General features: G+C 50.6%; 1 protein-coding gene and 1 pseudogene across 2 annotated transcripts in view; one reads left to right on the forward strand and one right to left on the reverse strand.

Moving 5' to 3' along the window:
* Positions 1-527: 527 nt before the first annotated feature.
* Positions 528-18,639, reverse strand: part of LOC147630110 (uncharacterized) — a 55,693-nt gene continuing 37,581 nt past the window's right edge. For both annotated transcript variants that reach the window (XM_086811732.1, XM_086811731.1), the window contains 6 exons: positions 3,226-3,438; positions 2,939-3,127; positions 2,157-2,332; positions 1,885-2,037; positions 1,706-1,790; positions 528-1,350 (listed from right to left, as the gene is read on the reverse strand). In XM_086811732.1, coding sequence (XP_086667858.1) covers positions 958-1,350; positions 1,706-1,790; positions 1,885-2,037; positions 2,157-2,332; positions 2,939-3,127; positions 3,226-3,438 — 1,209 coding nt within the window. In that variant the 3' untranslated portion in view covers positions 528-957. The remainder of the gene's footprint in view (positions 1,351-1,705; positions 1,791-1,884; positions 2,038-2,156; positions 2,333-2,938; positions 3,128-3,225; positions 3,439-18,639) is intronic.
* LOC147630111 (uncharacterized) lies at positions 8,903-10,667 on the forward strand (annotated as a pseudogene).

The raw sequence follows: 18,639 nt of genomic DNA on the forward strand, positions 1-18,639 counted from the left end.
GGTGCAATGGGATCAGAGTGAATATCAGAACAAAATAAGTAGCATACAACCGATGTGCAATCGGACCCAAGCATGTGCACATAGACAAGTATCCCCATCTCTCTTCATATGTGCTGCATTCCTATATTGCCGTGAAGTGTATCCCATTGAGTTACACAAGCTCAAAATAAAGACGTCTTAAAACGCCAAAACTGATGGAAGAAATCTAAGTCCGTATGTAGCATAACTATCCTTTTAGTTGAAAACTCATCACAACATTAGTGTCAAATATGACAACCCTGTGGTGCATGGGCACAGAGGGCAGGGAGCAGGCAGGGGAAAGGGGATTTTGGTGAATTCCGTAAGGAACAGCAAATACTGCCCACTAAAGAAAACTTTTGTGTGCACGCTTGCAAGCGTGAGCATCCCCTTTCTCTTTTGTGTGCACATGTGCAAGCGTGAGCATCCCCCTTTCTCCCATGTGCATTTTTCAAAACCAAACAATCATGCCACTTGACTGCTGGACAATTCCAGGAGAAACCCATAACTTGAAAGAATCATAATAGTCATTTCCTTTGCGTCATAAATAATGTTTGAACACCTCTTCAAAGAGGCAATGGTAAAGGGACTATCAAGGGTTAACATATATTTGACAAAAACTTGCTCTCTCAATATACATTTTGGAAAGACATGTTACAAAAAACCACAGAAAACACCCAAGGTACAATTGAAGGCTGACGAGAAGCACAAGGGCAGTCATGGCACTCTCAGAAAAAGCTTTTTCCTGTGAAGGCACAAAATGAGTTAGGCAAAGCGCTGGCTGAGAGAGGAGGCATTTGGCCTGTCTTTCTTTCTCGTCTGATTGCAAAAGCAGTATAAGCTAGTGAAAAAAAAATGCCCCGTCTGTTGCAAAGGGGGAGCGTGCCCACCACCTGCCTCTGATGGAATTTCAAAAGAAATCAATACAAACTACCCATCTCATCCACCTGACAATGGTTTTTGCCGATACCGGCTCCGTATCCTTTCTAGCCTCTCTTTATTCTTCCTCTTCTTCTCCATCCTCAAGTTGTAGTGTTGCCGCCGCTCCCTCTCAAACATACCTTGCCAGAACACTTCACCTGTTTGTGACCACAGCCTTCTTTTGCCATTATTATGCAGCTCGTCATCGACCTCCTCTGCTAAGTCTTCATCCATGCCTTTCAAAGTGCCATAATCAAAGAATTTCACCCACATGTGACCCTGCCTACCATCTAAACTATGCTGTTCATGCATAGCCCCTGTATTTGGATCCACATATATCATGATCCGAGCACTATGATACGCCCACACATCCACAAGGAGCTCCAAGAGTCGGCAATAGCAGTGCTCCACCTGTACATTCATGCACAACCATTGATCAGTTTGTTACATCATTCACACACACAAATCACACATGCATTTATGTTTTATATTAAACTATGTATGTAAGTGTTTTATACTTTTACAATAGTATCTCACAACTGATAAGAAAAAGTTGTCAACATCATATTTTATTTACTGTATAGTAATAGATATACTTGATGTTATTATATTACCGACTTAAACGATATTGCCATAATTGTTATTATTTAACTGATTGTATATTCTATATTGAGTAAAACCACTTCAATATAAGTGTCCGCACTATGTACCGGCACACTCTTTCATCAAACTTAGCTCAAGTAATCCCATACTACAGCCAAAATACCTCTGACTCTGAAATCCCCAAAGAGCAATTTCTACGATCATGGTGCTCTGTATAATGTTGAGAATCCAAAGCATCAACAAACATCCTGCACAGTATCACATCCAGTATAACGATAATCAGTATAAAACATACCAAACATCCTTTTAAGTCAATTGACAAAATCTTTGCTATAGATGTACCTGGCAAACATTACGAATTCTAGAAACGAAGATGTCGGCATTGCCCAGCAATGGAGAACCGACCATTTTCCACCATCGACTGGCATGGGTGGCAAAGACGTCCAGCTCGGCGGCAGCCCATACATTTGTTTGAACACATCCAAAAACACAGACCTGCCACGAGAGTTTAAACCACTTCAATTAACTGCATGCACCTTTGAAAAACACATGTACTAATAGGAATCGACTCTCTTACAATGCAGACATTATGATTCTGGGGCATTCACACATACCTGCAGTTATTGTTATTGACCATGTCACAGAAAGACCAGAAGTCCTGTTGGATTGACTTCTCGTGCTCAAAATTATCATTCTCGGGAATTTGAACCCAAAAATAGAGAGCGTCTCCGTGTTTTGCAACCTTTATTGCATCCCTTAGACTCTTCTCAGCTTCTGTCGACAAGGCAACCTGCATTGAATGAAAAGATAAAATTATGTACATTGGATGAGATATGGAGGCATTTCACGTTTACAAAGGTGGGATACAGAACAATGTCTGTGCATCAGAGAATGCTGTTTTAATGACATAGGAACAATCCCAAGAGACCTAAATAGATCTATCCGACAGGAGTGAGATTCGAACACAAGACGTGTTGAATAACAACTCCATGAGCTAACCGATCTACCACACATTGGGTGTTAGAAAGGTTAGCCCATTGAGGCCGCCTGTGAGGGGTAAGTGGGCAATCTTGCCCATCCAACTCCCTGCTTATCCCATGGCTGGGAGTGGGAGTATCCCGTATCCAACCTATGGCTGGATATGGCCTGTCTGTCAGCAGGTGATTTCTGTCCAGGCTGCCTGTGATGGATGGCTGAGCAATTTCTCTCATTGGCAAGAAATTTTGCCTGTCCAACTAACTACCAGTGAGGGATGGATGAGCAATCCTGCCAGTCTAGCCCATCACCCATACCATAGGCAGGGCATAATTTGTATCCAGCCTCAAGCTCCTAGGGCTCCTGGGGTTATTAACAGACAGTAAGTAAAGGAGGCATTGGATCCATCCTTATTTAGTACCTTTCTGCCAGATGCCCTCCACGGCTGAAAACCGATCCAGGAGTTTTTATGCACCCGATCAATGCGGTTCGCAATCGCAAAGAAGGCTCCATATTCACATAGCACTTCTTGATAATACGAGTCATTTAGTAGTGGGAGACGGGATGCAGCATCTATGTCATCATAACCTGGTCTCTTTTGCTTTGATATCTGGAAGGCATAACAACCAAAGAACATGCATTATTCCCCCCCTTTTACCTCAAACAAAGATGATTTCTCAGTAAGAGCTTGAAAAAAGTGGCACTTACCATACTTATGCCTCTATAAAAAGGATCGTTTTGGTGCACAAAAACTGAAGCACCCATGCCAAAGTAAGGTTCATAAATGCATAGAGGTTGCCCCGTTCTCTCCAGCTCCCCATCATCTCTTTCATGAAGCTCATTTTTCAATCTCTCCATTTTCTTTACAACTTTATAAATGTCTTCCCAACTGCCCCGCAAAAGCTCATGCCTTTCCTCAATCTGCAGCATACAACATACAAAAGAAATCTCTCTCTCTCTCTCTCTCTCTCTCTCTCTCTCTCTCTCTCGTATGTAGATGTATTTGCACATGTATCAATCACTACGATTCTCACTATGATGATGTTGCTGATGATGATGAATCATGAAAATACACGGCTACTCTACCCATTTTGATATCAATCTTTTAGTTTCTTTCAATCTTTTCCATGGCTTAGTATGCCATGGAACCCTTGTACTATTTTCAGTCCCATGGACCCATTGGGTCTTTTGAGGACGATAACATCTCTCTCTCTTCTCTCTCACAGAGGCAATCATGCCGAAATTACCTACTGTACCAAGTCCTTAAATTTGAGGTTCTCAAACCATCAAAGAGACTTAAAGGCACAAAAACATGAATTGCAAAAATGATGGATAAACAGCTAGCGTATCCTTTTTTATAGGAGTCTTTTAGTTTCTTTCAGTCTTTTCCATGGCTCAATATCACCTTCTACTATTTTTGGTCTCATGGACCCACTGGGTCTTCCGAAGACAATAAATAGCATAACTCTCTCTCTCTCTCTCTCTCTCTCTCTCTCTCTCTCTCTCTCTCATGTGGTCATCTTATTAGCGAACAACCAGCGAGAACAACCAGCTAGGGGACATGCCTCTCTAACCCGTCAAGAGAGACTGTGTTTCCATGCACATTTCCAGGAGCCTCATACTAAGTGTTGGATCTTTGACACTTTAGTATGGCACTTTTTTGGCAAATTTCAAAATTGTTTCTGTCACCATTTGGCCACCAGATTAATGGCACATAAATGACCTCTGTGGTTACTGGATTTCAGCCTTTGGGCTCTGGATTGGCTCCTACGGTGGCTAGGACTTGTTAACTGAGCCTGCAGCCTAGACATGACATGGCTTGGTGACTCATTGCCCATGACCGGAATAGTTATTGGATACAAGCTACATGAATGGGAAGATTGTCCATTGCAAGATGTGCATTGCATCACATGTTTTCGTGTGAATTGTTTGGTTTTCCTGCTTCGCATGAGCCAATTCACGGGTCAAGGGCGCCCACTACCGAATCCTATGAGTGAACTTGTCTGCTGTCATTGTTAGTGGGCAAGTGAACGGGCAGAAAGTATCGTTTCTACCCCTTAAATTATTTTTATAAGCTTTATATGTTGTAACTTACCTTGCAAGTTCACAGCCACTTGAAAGCGAGCAGACACTTCATTAATAAGGTTGGGCTTTTACTTTGTGGCCGGCCACATGCTCAAGGGATAAAATGGTGGATGTGTATGGACACTAGGCCGTGTGTGGGCTGGCCCCACACGTGGCACCAGTTAGGCGCATGGCCAACCAGCCCACTTTGGGTGCCTCTGCGCGCCTGTGCGCTAGTGGCTTTGACCCTTCCACCTGCGCACACCCTGCCTGCCTGTGCGCTAGTGGCTTTGCCTCCCTGATCCCATCCGACTTCGCATCATGCACCTACACACAACCTGCCCGCCTGTGCGCTAGTGGCTTTGCCTCCCTAATCCCACCCACCCTTCCACCTGCGCACACCCTGCCCGCCTGTGCGCTAGTGGCTTTGCCTCCCTGATCCCATCCAACTTCGCATCATGCACCTGCCCGCCTATGCGCTAGTGGCTTTGCCTCCCTAATCCCACCCGGCTTCGCCTCATGCACCTGCGCACACCCTGCCCGCCTGTGCACTAGTGGCTTTGCCTAATCCCACCCACCCTTCCACCTGCGCACACCCTGCCCGCCTGTGCGCTAGTGGTAGTGGCTTTGCCTCCTGTGCGCTAGTGGCTTTGCCGCCTGTGCGCTAGTGGCTTTGCGTGGCTTTGCCTCCCTAATCCCACCCGGCTTCGCCTCATGCACCTGCGCACACCCTGCCCGCCTGTGCGCTAGTGGCTTTGCTTAATCCCACCCACCCTTCCACCTGCGCACACCCTGCCCGCCTGTGCACTAGTGGCTTTGCCTCCCTAATCCCACCCGGCTTCGCCTCATGCACCTACGGACACCCTGCCCGCCTGTGCACTAGTGGCTTTGCCTCCATAATCCCACCCGGCTTCGCCTCATGCACCTGCGCACACCCTGCCCACCTATGCGCTAGTGGCTTTGCCTCCCTAATCCCACCTACGCACACCCTGCCCGCCTATGCGCTAGTGGTTTTGCCTCCCTAATCCCACCCACGCTTCGCCTCATGCACCTGGGCACACCCTGCCCGCCTGTCCGCGAGTGGCTTTGCCCCACCCGGCTTCGCCTCATGCACCTGCGCACACCCTGCCTGCTTGTGCGCTAGTGGCTTTGCCTCTTGTGTGCTAGTGCCTTTGCCGCCTGTGCGCTAGTGCCTTTGCGTGGCTTTGCCTCCCTAATCACACCCGGCTTCGCCTCATGCACCTGCGCACACCCTGCCGGCTTGTGCGCTAGTGGCTTTGCCTCCTGTGCGCTATTGTCTTTGCCGCATGTGCGCTAGTGGCTTTGCGTGGCTTTGCCTCCCTAATCCCACCCGGCTTCGCCTCGTGCACCTGCGCACACCCTGCCCGCCTGTGTGCTAGTTGCTTTGCCTAATCCCACCCACCCTTCCACCTGCGCACACCCTGCGCGCCTGTGCGCTACTGGATTTGCCCCACCCGGCTTCGCCTCATGCCACCCTGGCTTTGCCTCCTGTGCGCTAGTGGCTTTGCCTCCCTAATCCCACCCGGCTTCGCCTCATGCACCTGCGCACACCCTGCCCGCTTGTGCGCTAGTGGCTTTGCCGCATGTGCGCTAGTGTCTTTGCCGCATGTGCGCTAGTGGCTTTGCCTCCCTAACCCCACCCAGCTTCACCTCATGCACCTGCGCACACCCTGCCCGCCTATGTGCTAGTGGCTTTGCCTAATCCCACCCACCCTTCCACCTACGCACACCCTGCCCGCCTGTGCACTAGTGGCTTTGCGTGGCTTTGCCTCCCTAATCCCACCCGGCTTCGCCTCATGCACCTGCGCACACCCTGCCCACTTGTGCGCTAGTGTCTTTGCCGCCTGTGCGCTATTGTCTTTGCCGCCTGTGCGCTAGTGGCTTTGCATGGCTTTGCCTCCCTAATCCCACCCGGCTTCGCCTCGTGCACCTGCGCACACCCTGCCCGCCTGTGTGCTAGTGGCTTTGCCTAATCCCACCCACCCTTCCACCTGCACACACCCTGCCCGCCTACGCGCTAGTGGCTTTGCCCCACCCAGCTTCGCCTCATGCACCTACGCACACCCTGCCCGCCTGTGCGCTAATGGCTTTGCCCCACCCGGCTTCGCCTCATGCACCTGCGCGCACCCTGCCCACCTGTGCACTAGTGGTTTTGTGTGGCTTTGCCTCCCTAATCCCACCTAGCTTCGCCTCATGCACCTGCGCACACCCTTGTGCGCTAGTGGCTTTGCCTCCTGTGCGCTAGTGGCTTTGCCACCTATGCACTAGTGGCTTTGCCTCCCTAATCCCACCTGGCTTCGCCTCATGCACCTGCGCACACCCTGCCCGCCTGTGCGCTAGTGTGCTTTGCCTCCCTAATCCCACCTGGCTTCGCCTCATGCACCTGCGCACACCCTGCCCGCCTGTGCGCTAGTGTGCTTTGCCTCCCTAATCCCACCTGGCTTCGCCTCATGCACCTGCGCACACCCTGCCCGCCTGTACGCTAGTGTGCTTTGCCTCCTGTGCGCTAGTGTGCTTTGCCTCCTGTGCGCTACTGGCTTTGCCGCCTGTGTGCTAGTGGCTTTGCGTGGCTTTGCCTCCCTAATCCCCCCCCGGCTTCGCCTCATGCACCTGCGCACACCCTACCCGCCTGTGCGCTAGTGGCTTTGCCTAATCCCACCCACGCTTCCACTTGTGCACACCCTGCCCACCTGTGCGCTAGTGGCTTTGCCTCCCTGATCCCACCCGGCTTCGCCTCATGCACCTGCGCACACCCTGCCCGCCTGTGCGCTATTGGCTTTGCCTCCCTAATCCCACCCGGCTTCGCCTCATGCACCTGCGCACACCCTGCCCGCCTATGCGCTAGTGGCTTTGCCTCCCTAATCCCACCTGCGCACACCCTGCCCGCCTGTGCGCTAGTGGCTTTGACTCCCTGATCCCACCCGGCTTCGCCTCATGCACCTACGACGCACACCCTACCCGACTGTGCGCTAGTGACTTTGCCCCACCCGGCTTCGCCACATGCACCTGCACACACCTTGCCCGCCTGTGCGCTAGTGGCTTTGCATGGTTTTGCCTCCCTAATCCCACCCGGCTTCGCCTCATGCACCTGCGCACACCTTGCCCGCCTGTGCACTAGCGGCTTTGCCTCCTGTGCGCTAGTGGCCTTGCCTGATCCCACCCACCCTTCCACTTGCGCACACCCTGCCCGCCTGTGCGCTAGTGGCTTTGCCTGATCCCACCCACCCTTCCACCTGCGCACACCATGCCTGCCTGTGCGCTAGTGGCTTTGCCTCACTAATCCCACCCGGCTTCGCCTCATGCACCTGCGCACACCCTGCCCGCCTGTGCGCTTCGCCTTCCTAATCCCACCCACGCTTCCTCAGGCCCCCAAGGCAGCAACATAACTCTCTCCCCCTCCCTCCCTCGCTACTCCCTTCTTGTGGGAAGCGCTGCAAAGTAATCTCGAGGAATGGCTCCGAGTCTCCAAGAGAAGCTCGAGGCCCTCGAGACGGCAATGAAGGCACTAATCAAGGAGAACAAGAAGACATCCGATTCCAACCTCAATGAGGTGGAGAACAAATTACACCGGTACATCATGGCCCTCGAAGCACGGGTCACGGACCTTGAACAAGAGAACATGGCACTCAAGGAGGAGGTGAGTGCATTGAAAGTGGAACTGGTAGCCGTCAAGAACACCGAGAAGGAAGAAGGGGAGATCAATGACAACACTCTCACGGCCGTCAAAGAAGAGATCTCCAAGGAGATCACGAAGGACATGGAGGGAAAACTCGAAGCCAAGCAGTCAGGATGGGTTGAAGTGGTGAAGAAGAACATCCGTAAAGAAGTGAGGGAGGAGACTCAAAGGGAAGAACACCAAATCATTCACACCACCATTGAGGAGGAGAAGATGAGGCATGCCCGCCACCTCAACATTTGAGTCACAGGTATAGCCTAGACACCGACTCCACTCCCGAGAAAGGACAGCTTCTATCCATGAAGCTCGGTTACAAGGAAGATGACCCTCTCCCCTTCACCAAAGCATGGAGAGCCGGGAAAGACTCAACACGCAAACGAGCCCTCATCCTATAGTTTGTAGGAGAGACACAGAGGGTCACCTTCATGAGGAAGAGGGTGATTCTACGAGGATTACAGGGAGATCCCATCTATTTGGATGACGACCTTACAAGGATGCAGATAGAACACAAGAAAACATGCATGCCGAGAGTCCTACAGGCCCGAAAAGAGGGCAAGAGAGCATTCTATCGCAATGGCCGTGTCATCATCGATGGCAAGGCCACCGATTAGCGCTAGGCGGCCTATGGGACATCCGCTATTGGGGATCCAGATTCACAGATACACATGGTAGTTTGGAACTGCAATGGAGCACTTTGGACACATCCTGGGAGGATGGAGGAGGTCACGGAGAGACGGGACATCATACTACTTATAGAGACGCACCAGAGCCCAGAGAGGGGGCTACCCAAAGTAAGGGCTATCAGTGGGAGTTTACATACAGGGGGACCACACGGCAAAGCACATCGAGAGGATCTGGAGGTATAGCAGTACTCTTCAAGTGAGGGCTACACGAGCGCCTACAGGTGGTAGCACGTGACCAGGAGGCTAGATACATGTGGATTAGACTGCAGCTCTCAGCAGACAGGGTGTTATACATTGCTCTATGCTACTTCTCTCCTAGAGGATCGAGATATGCCATGACAATAGAGGAGGAGAGTAGAGGGGAGGAGGAGGACACAGGGCCATTGGGAGAGTCACCATATGTAGCCCTTTCAGATGAGATCATACACTACTCCAACTTGGGGGAAGTCCTCCTTATGGGAGACTTCAATGCATGGACACAGAGCCGACAGTGCGACATTTATGATTTCGAGCACCCCGAGGTGATGCACACACTAGAGGTGTAGGACATGGGAGCTTGTAGGGTGTCAGAGGACATGGGGCCGAATAACACCAGATATGGTCATCACTTACTTGAGCTGGGAGCGCAACACCATCTCATTATTTATAACGAGATGAGACAGTGGTAGGATTCAAGCGCACTAACATGCTTTCCACGATCAAGGGGGGGTGGCACAGTGGACTACATCATGGGGTCCATGGAGACCACATAGGCAGTGACATCTTTCACCATCCCCCCCTGTCCTATTGGTGCGGATCACACGTACCTATTACTATCACTGGCGAGCTCCACACCAGCACCCACACAGGCATCGCATACAACTTTCTACTTCACCCATGACTTGGCAAACATATATGAGCATCATGTATATGACGGGCTACTCCAGATGGATCCCTTGTCACCTCTAGACACACTCACCACCCAGCTGTCATCTCTACTACATACGGCCGCCACCCGCAACTTCCCCCATCATACACACATTGCACACACAGATAGATCTAAGAGCATGCCCCAGAATCGGTGGTATGATGATGAGTGCAAAGAGCTATATAGACACCTCCGTGCCCAGAGAGCACTAGGGACCATTACACAGAGACAAGCGAGCCGATAGATGAGGACCCTCACACACTGTAAGAGGCGTGCATATGAGGAGGCACAGTACTGGGATATATACCACCTACTCATGAGCAAAGATGCAGCCACTGCATGGCGCAGGATGAGAGAGCCTCGCCCTTGTACCCCGATTGAGGATCCACACACATGGCGCACACATGCAAAGAGCCTCTACCATATCCCTCAGCAGCCGCCCATACCACAGCCACAGGAGTCCCGCCCTACCACCTCTCCTTTCTTTACCGCATCGATGGTAGAGAGAGCTATCCGCCAATTACAGCATGGGAGATCGGCTGACCACACAGGTATACAGAGTGAGCATCTTATTTATGCAGCTGACACACTGGGAACCTTTGTTGCTCACCTCTTTAATAGGGCGCTAGTGGAGGGCCTACCAGCTGAGTGGACTATGCACACCATTGTGCCTCTCCACAAAGCGGGAGACATGCTAGACCCCAGCAACTACAAGACTATCATGATTACATTGGCCAAACTTTATGGCGCAGTGCTCGAGGTAGAGTTGAGCTCATATGCAGAGAAGGAGGGACTGTGAGCACCAGGGCAAGCTAGATTCCGATGAGCTTTCTCCACTATTGACCATATATTCACTCTGAGATGTCTGATTGACCAGGCTAGGGCGCGGGAGAAGAGATTATACTACTGCTTTGTGTATTTCCGCAAAGCATTTGACACGGTGCCACGAGAGAGACTCTTCCAACGCCTACAGTCATTGGGGATCCCATCAGAGATGGTTTGGGGCATCTATGCTTTATATGAGCAGGTCCTCGGGCACATACGATGCCCCGAGGGGCTATCTGATTGGTCACGGTGGCGGGGACGGGGTTGACGTCTCAGGTACCACAGTCCACATTATGGTATATGCAGATGATACTATTCTGGTCTCTGAGTCGCGGATGGGACTACGGCACCATCTCCATGCACTCGATGACTTCTGCACACAGAGGGGGCTTACAGTGAACCTTGGGAAAACCAAGGCCATGATTTTCCACACCTCAGGGCCGGTTCGACGACATGCCATCTTCACACTAGCAGGAGGACAGGTAGAGGTGGTAGACTCATATGTGTACCTGGGGATTACATTTACGACTCCGCCAGGAAGATTTACTATGGCATAGGCAGCCAGGGATAGACTCACACACGAGTATGCAGCTCTGGCCATGCTAGAGAGACAGTGTCACCAGGCACAGTTCCTGGAGCCCTGAACGAAGGGGTGGTTGTTTGACACACTACTAGTCACCCCTGCTTTGATGTATGCTGTAGCAGTATGGGCACCTGGGCTCACCACCTCCACATGGCATAGTCACAGGGGACGGAGGGGACGGCAGCTTGGAACGCCGGGACGGCGATGCGGGACGGACCAGGGACGGGGACGAACGGACGTCCCCCACGGTGCGTTTCTCACAGGGGACGGCGACGGGGACGCCGCAAGGACAGGGGACGCCGGTCGGGAACGGCACTGTGCAAGGACGGTAGAGAGCCGTTGCTCGCGTTTTTTGCCGTTGCGCCTTCCCGTTTCTAGCCGTTTCGCTTCCCGTTTCTAGCCGTTTATGGTTGTTGGCTCTTTGAGGCTTGGCCCTCTCTCTCTCTCTTGCCTATCTATATAAGAACAAGCCTCTACAAGGCTACAAGCACACACAAGTTCACAACTCTCAAGGCTCAAGCTTTCACGGCTCAAGCTTCTTCTCTCTTCCAACTTCCAAGTTCCAAGCCTCTAGGCTCTCACACAAGGCCCGCGGGCCGCCGCCCTACTATCTAGATTCTAGAGGGGGGACGACAGACACAGATTACTACATTTTTTCAGAGATCCATCCCCCTCCCAGCCCCTACACGGCAGGGAATTACTCTCCAGAGAGCAGAGACACTTAGAGCCCGCAGGAGACAGAGGACACCTGGCTTTCGGACCCCACACCTATACCAAAGAGAGATGACAGAGATCAGAGCTCAGTTTCACAGAGAGGGTGCGGAGCGACTGGCTCGCTTCAGAGCACACCCAGGCATGTTCTTCAGGGAGCTGTGGACACCCCCTTCACTGATGTATACCATTTTATACCCCCAGTATGGTACAGGATGGAGCTAGCTAGGTTGCATATCATGATTGTATACTCCATGCATATAGCTTTGCATTCTCCTAGTAGTAGAGCTCCATCCCCTGCACACCCAGATTCAGCTTTTTTGTTTAGTACTTTTTCATTTTGTTGGGATGATAGAGGATACCCCATACAGGTACTCTGATTTGTCTCATAGGCCGAGTTCGATCTTTTGGAAGACGTTAATAAGCCTCTAGGGCCTAGGCTCTCTCTCTCTCTCTCTCTCTCTCTCTCTCTCTCTCTCTCTCTCTCTCTCAGGCTCAAGAGTCGAGCCATCTTCAACCATGGCATCCTCCTCACGTGCCGAGGCTTCTCGTAGAAGGACAACGGGATGGACATGGTGGGAGGAGGTTAACTACACCACATCTGTTCATGGAGGCGGTTCTCGGCCATGGGTATGCAAGCTTTGCCCGTACCGGCGGCAAACGGGTGGCGCCGACAAAGTGCGAGCCCACCTCTTGCATGAGAGTGGGCATGAGGTGAGGTTTTGCACGAATGTCACGCCCGAGAAGAGACGGGAACTTCTTGACAAGCTTAGCGTCTACGAAGCGGTCGAAGCGACAAGGACACCACGAGTGGCCGTGGATCCCGCGACGATGGGGAGTGGAACTCAAGCCTCTACAATGAAGTCATGTGGTGGATCGGAATCATGCACACCATCACCTTCACCATCAAATCGGAATGTTACTCCATCCACGACGCCGGCACCCTCCATCTCCACGGCCTCTCAATCATTACGTGGCCCACGGCGACAATCTACACTTGGGGAGAATTGGAACCCCAAGTTGAAGAAGGAGGGGGATATGGCGGTGGCTCGCTTCTTCTTCCACGACCACATTGCCTTTCAAGCGGCTAGGTAAGTGCAATCGATCATTGCCAATTCATCATTCATGTTTTCATCATCCTAGTCCCCTTCTCATTAGTAAATTACTTTCTTGAATAGGTCGGAATACTTCAAGGTCATGGTTAAGAAGATTGGGGAGTATGGCTCAACCTATACGCCCCCCTCATCCGAGAGCTTGCGCACTACATTGCTCGGCATTGTAGAGCAAGCAGCCGACAACACAAAGCGGCAATGGGAGAGGAACGGAGTCTCCCTCATTGTGGATGGATGGAGTGACACCCGCAAGAGGAGTATTCACGGCATGGTTGCATATTCCCGCGGAGAGATCTACTTCATCTCATCTCATGATGCATCCGGCACTGGGAAGAGCGCGGATGTGCTTGCGGCGGAGTGGGCTACACCATGGAGATCGTTGGCCCCGAGCATGTAGTGGGCTTTGTTGCAGATGGGGAGCCTTCCAATAGGGCGGCGGGAGCTATCCTCCAAGGTATGTATGGACATGTCACGGTGTCCTTTTGTATGGCTCATTGCCTAAACAACCTCCTCAAGGACATCGGGGCATTACCATGGATCAGCCTGCTCATTGAGGAGGCCAACACCATGGTCTCCTTTGTCCTCAACCACCAAAGACTTCGGCATGAGTTCAACAAGAGGTCCTGTCTCTCTCTCCTCAAATATTCCGACACCCGGTTTGCCTACAACTTTCTCATGTTGGGCCGGTTGAAGGATTGTAGCGGTGCTTTGAGGGGGCTTTTCCTTAGCGACGAGTTTGTCGCCATGCAAGAGTCCCATACAAACACTGGCCAAGAGTGTAGGCTACGGGCGGATGACGCCTCTTGGTGGGAGCGTGTGAAGACCACATATGCTATGGTGAGGCCCACAGTCCACCTACTGAGGATTGTAGACGCTATGCAACCATGCATAGGCAAGGTCTACGAGGCCATGGATCGCATGATAGAGTAGTTGAAAGACTTCGCGCCTGACGAAGACAGATACGAGGAGATCCATGCCTTGTGTCTAGGAAGGTGGAATTCCTACTACTCTCCATTGCATGCAGCAGCTTATGTGGTGGACCCAGAATTCCAAGGCAACAAGCAGGAGAGCAACCGGGAGGTGAGCGCTGGATGGAGGATCATCTTGGATCGTCTTGTGCCTGATGCATCGGTTAGGCGCAAGATCAGGGACCAGCTTTCGATGTACAGGTCATTTCATGGCTCCTATGGCTGTCATGATGCACAGGTTGACCGCTCCAAAGTTGGTGCTGCTCTATGGTGGGAGGACTTTGGTTCAGATGGACCGGAGCTGCAGCAGCTTGCCATCCACATACTTAGCCAGGCCGTCAGCTCCTCTTGCTTGGAGCAACTTTGGAGTACCTACAGCCACATTGCCTCTAGGAAGAGGAACCGACTCGGGGTAGAGCGTGCCAATGACCTTGTCTTCGTCAGCGCGAACTTGCGAATGCTTTGCAAGAGCGTGACCAAGAAGGCAGATTCCTTCACCGAGTGGGAGATGAGTCAACAAGAAGAGCAACAAGAGGATGAGGTGCAAGAGCAGCATGCCAGTGAGGATGAGACTGAGGATGAGCTTGATGCTTCTTTGGCACAAGCTACGCATGACCATGAGGCGAGCACTTCACGTGGATGATCATTCATGGATCATGATTCATGGGCCTTACTACTTAGCTCTAGCCTCTAGCCTCTAGCCTCTAGCCTCTAGTCTTTAGCACTTTTTTGTCATTGACTCATTTGAGTCCGTCCACGTATTCTGCCTCCTTAAGGCTTAGTCCTGACTCCTGACTCTTGAGTCATGACTCATTTTGTATCTACTTAATTATTAATATGACTCAAAAGCTTACCATTTTAGTGTAAATTTGTGCTCATTTTGATGTACTTCCAAAGTAGAATAAGTGTAGAGTAGAAAAATTTTAAAAAAAAAGTATTTTTTGAGTGCCGTTCCCTCCCCCGTCCCCGTTCCCTACTTATGGCCGTCCCCCGTCCCGTCCCCGTCCCCGTCCCCCGTCCCCCGTCCCTTGTGACTATGCCACATGGTCTTAGATAGAGAGGCCTCAGATTCTCATGCTCTCACGAATGATCCGCAGCAAACCCTCTGTCCCACATGACTTGTCCGGACAGAGTTTGTTGCACCTCCTATGCTAGTAGAGGCCCTCTTCCAGACGATCTGCTTCATATAGAGGATCAGAGATATGCCATCAGATGGACTCTCACATAGAGCTTTTGAGGCGTCAAGGCAGCTCGCATAGAGTGGAGATAGGAGATCATGGTATTCACAGATGATACAGTGGCTCACTCAGCATGGTCTCGATATAGATCACCTGCCACCTTTCCAGTATGATATACATGCACCACACATCCAGCTCTCTCACAGTGAGAGGAACAGAGTCCTTCGGCAGGATTTATGGCAGCGATACACTCAAGAGACATGGATTACACCCAATCAGCCTCTACCGCCAAAGATGCTATACTACAGAGATCAATTTATGCGTATCTCAGCGGATGGATTCATACAGAGACCTGGATACATGGATGTGTACATGCCTCACAGTGCCCGAGTGGCGATTGGCCAGCTCAGAGTGTCATCACACCAGCTTGAGATTGAGGCAAGTAGGGCAACACGAATCCCCAGAGCAGAGAGGATATGCAGACTATGCCAGGAGGAGGTTGAGAGTGAGGAACATTATGTATGCAGATGCAGAGCATATAGTGTCATTAGAGAGAGATACACCACCATCTTCAGTGGACATCCCTCACTCTGCCAGATCATGGAGTCCGCGGACCAGCGCAGATTTGGCCAGTTCTTGTTAGGCCACAGAGAGACACTGATACGGACTCATACCACAGGGAGAGGTGGGCAACAGCTCCAGCTCATTGATTTCTTCCAAAGATCTATCCCAGTGCCTACCCTGACACAGGAGGGGATTACACTTCAGCACGCTACAGACCTTCGAGCCAGACGGAGACCGAGAGCACCAAGCTAGCAGACTCCCATACTACATCAGAGGGAGATCACAAAGATACGGGCTCGACATCAGCCCATATCCAGGAGCGGCTAGCTCACTTACACTCACACCCGGAGATCATGCTCCGAGGTATTCTTGCCTCACCATCGCCTATGTATCACATATTACACCCCCATTATGGTACTGGTTGGAGCTAGATAGATCTGCATTGCATTCTTGTATACCCTACACATACAGGTTGTAATGAGCCTCTAGCAGTAGTGCTCCATCCATCACACCCCCCCACTAGCTCAGTACTTTCATAGTTTATTTCATGTTCATTTTGTCCTTTTTTTTCTGAACATCTAGAAGACATTGACAGTTGTACATTGATTTGTCTCATAGGTCGAGTTCGGCCTCTAGTAGACGTTAATACAACTTTCTTTCTTTCTTTCTTTCTCTCACCATCGAAGAAAAGTACACACAAATGGTCATCCTCTTCACCTGCTGGTCATCCACCCCCCCTGCTGCCTGTACCAGAAGCTGCCATACCAGACGGGGCCATCTGCCATACTCCCTCTGCGCTGATGTTGTTGTCGTACCACACTGATGACGTTATCTGCATTGGCTGAAATTTGATGCGCTACTTGGACCCGCCTCTGCTGCTGCAGCACCCGTACAAGCCGTACAGAGGCTGACGTCATCTCTCGTGCACTCCCAAAACTGAATCATGCTTTGGTGTTCTGCCCGCAGCCCATCCAAAGGGTATAGCACCTGTGGAGTCCAACAACCATTTCCTCCCGCTCGTACTTCTACTGTCAGTGACGTGCACAGAGAGAGAGAGAGAGAGAGAGAGAGAGAGAGAGAATGATCTTTGAAATTGGGGGCTCTTGCCTATGGCCGGTCGCACGATACTCGAGAGAAGACAAAGACTTCTCTGGACACTCCCCGACCAGCAACCACAGGCCCATATCCGTTTTGCTACCGCACAGGCTTGGAGCTCGCATGCTTTGCTTAGAGCACAATCGTGTGTAGTATTGAATTGGCATGACATTGGAATTTGGTGGACACAGGACTGCTCCTTGGTAGTGGATTTCGAGTCTACAACAACAAATACACCCTGTTTTCAATTTGTTTCTTGTAATGGAAATCTGGCATAATGTGCCCGTCAAGCTTGTACTATCAAACACTCCACAATAATAATATATTACTTGTGTGTGTGTGTGTGTGTGTGTGTGTGTGTGTGGGTTGGGGGCGGGGGGGAGGGGGGCATCACGGCACCAGTGCAAGTGTCAACATTATCGTCTTTGTGTATTTTCTTTGTGCTATATCATTTATCATTTTGTTTATTGGTATTAATAGTTTTAATTGTAACAAGATTTTGCTCAACCCTGACCAAGGGAATTTCATTGGTATCAAACCATAGGATCTTTCACACTCTTGTGTGAAAGCGATCCCAATCTTGTTAGATTGGCTATTGGTGCCTTTAAACATAATGGCCAACTGAGCAAGAAGTGGAGAAGTTTCCAACTCCACACAAATTCAAGTGGCAGGCATACGTTCAATGATTCTAGTGAAGAGCATGCCTATGATGCACACCATCGTGATAATGCATGGTTGAGATAGCCTTCGCGTGAGCATGTTTTGTTGGGACAGTCATCCTATGGCAAAGAGAAAGTGCATGATGCTATTGAGTACGATGCATTGAGGGCTGAAATGGAGCATGTGAACAGGCAACTCCTTGCCAAAGAGGAAGAGCTGAAGTATCTGCATGCAGATCCTCAGGTGAATAAAGTGTTGGATGCCAAGAAACACGATCCTTGGGTTGATGACACTTTTTAAACTATGGCACATGATGTTGGGCTGAAACCTAGAGAATTGGCCCTCTTTTTATCAGGGATGTGTTGAAGGGCAAGGAAGCTAAGCTTCAAGAATCCCAGTGGAATGGCTTCTCATAGGCTGAAATCTACAGTTCATCGTGAAGAAGAAGCGGTGCCAGTTGCTTCTCACCATGTCTTCCCACAATGCATGTACCCCATATGGCACTTGGGATGACCTTGAGCCTCATGTGCATCGTGGAATGCTTCAGAGACTTTGGAATTGTGCCCAAAACACACTTTACATGCGCTTATTTCAGCAGCTATTGCCACAGAGCACTACAAGAGAAGTTGATGGAAAGTGACAAGGATAGCCAAAGGGGAAGGAATCACTGCGGAACTTTATGATGAAAAGCTCGTTGATAGCCAAGGGGTTATGGGAGATTGTCACTGGGGATGAACCCTGTTGGGCAGCAGTATCCACAGCACAACAGATGGGGCCAAAACAATTGCTCAGGTGGCTGCTGGAATTTTTCCTACTGAAGAACATGGGATTCTCGAGATGACCAGACGATGTCCATGATCGCTCTCTCAATCAAGCGGTCCATCATACCTCAATCCAATCTAGCAGTTTTGCTAGAGCTGCATGGGTGGTCCTCGAGACCATGTTCCAATCCCGTAATGAAGCACGAGTCATGTACCTCATGCAAGAGCTGGACAACTTGACCATGAACGAGGGTGATCTCGGGTGATTCAATCGCAGATCACCTTACCAAGGTAATAAACCTAAAAGAACAATT

This window comes from Cibotium barometz, chromosome 17 (assembly GCF_041138505.1).
Source record: "Cibotium barometz isolate CiBa-2024 chromosome 17, ASM4113850v1, whole genome shotgun sequence".
In the NCBI taxonomy this organism is placed as follows: Eukaryota; Viridiplantae; Streptophyta; class Polypodiopsida; order Cyatheales; family Cibotiaceae; genus Cibotium; species Cibotium barometz.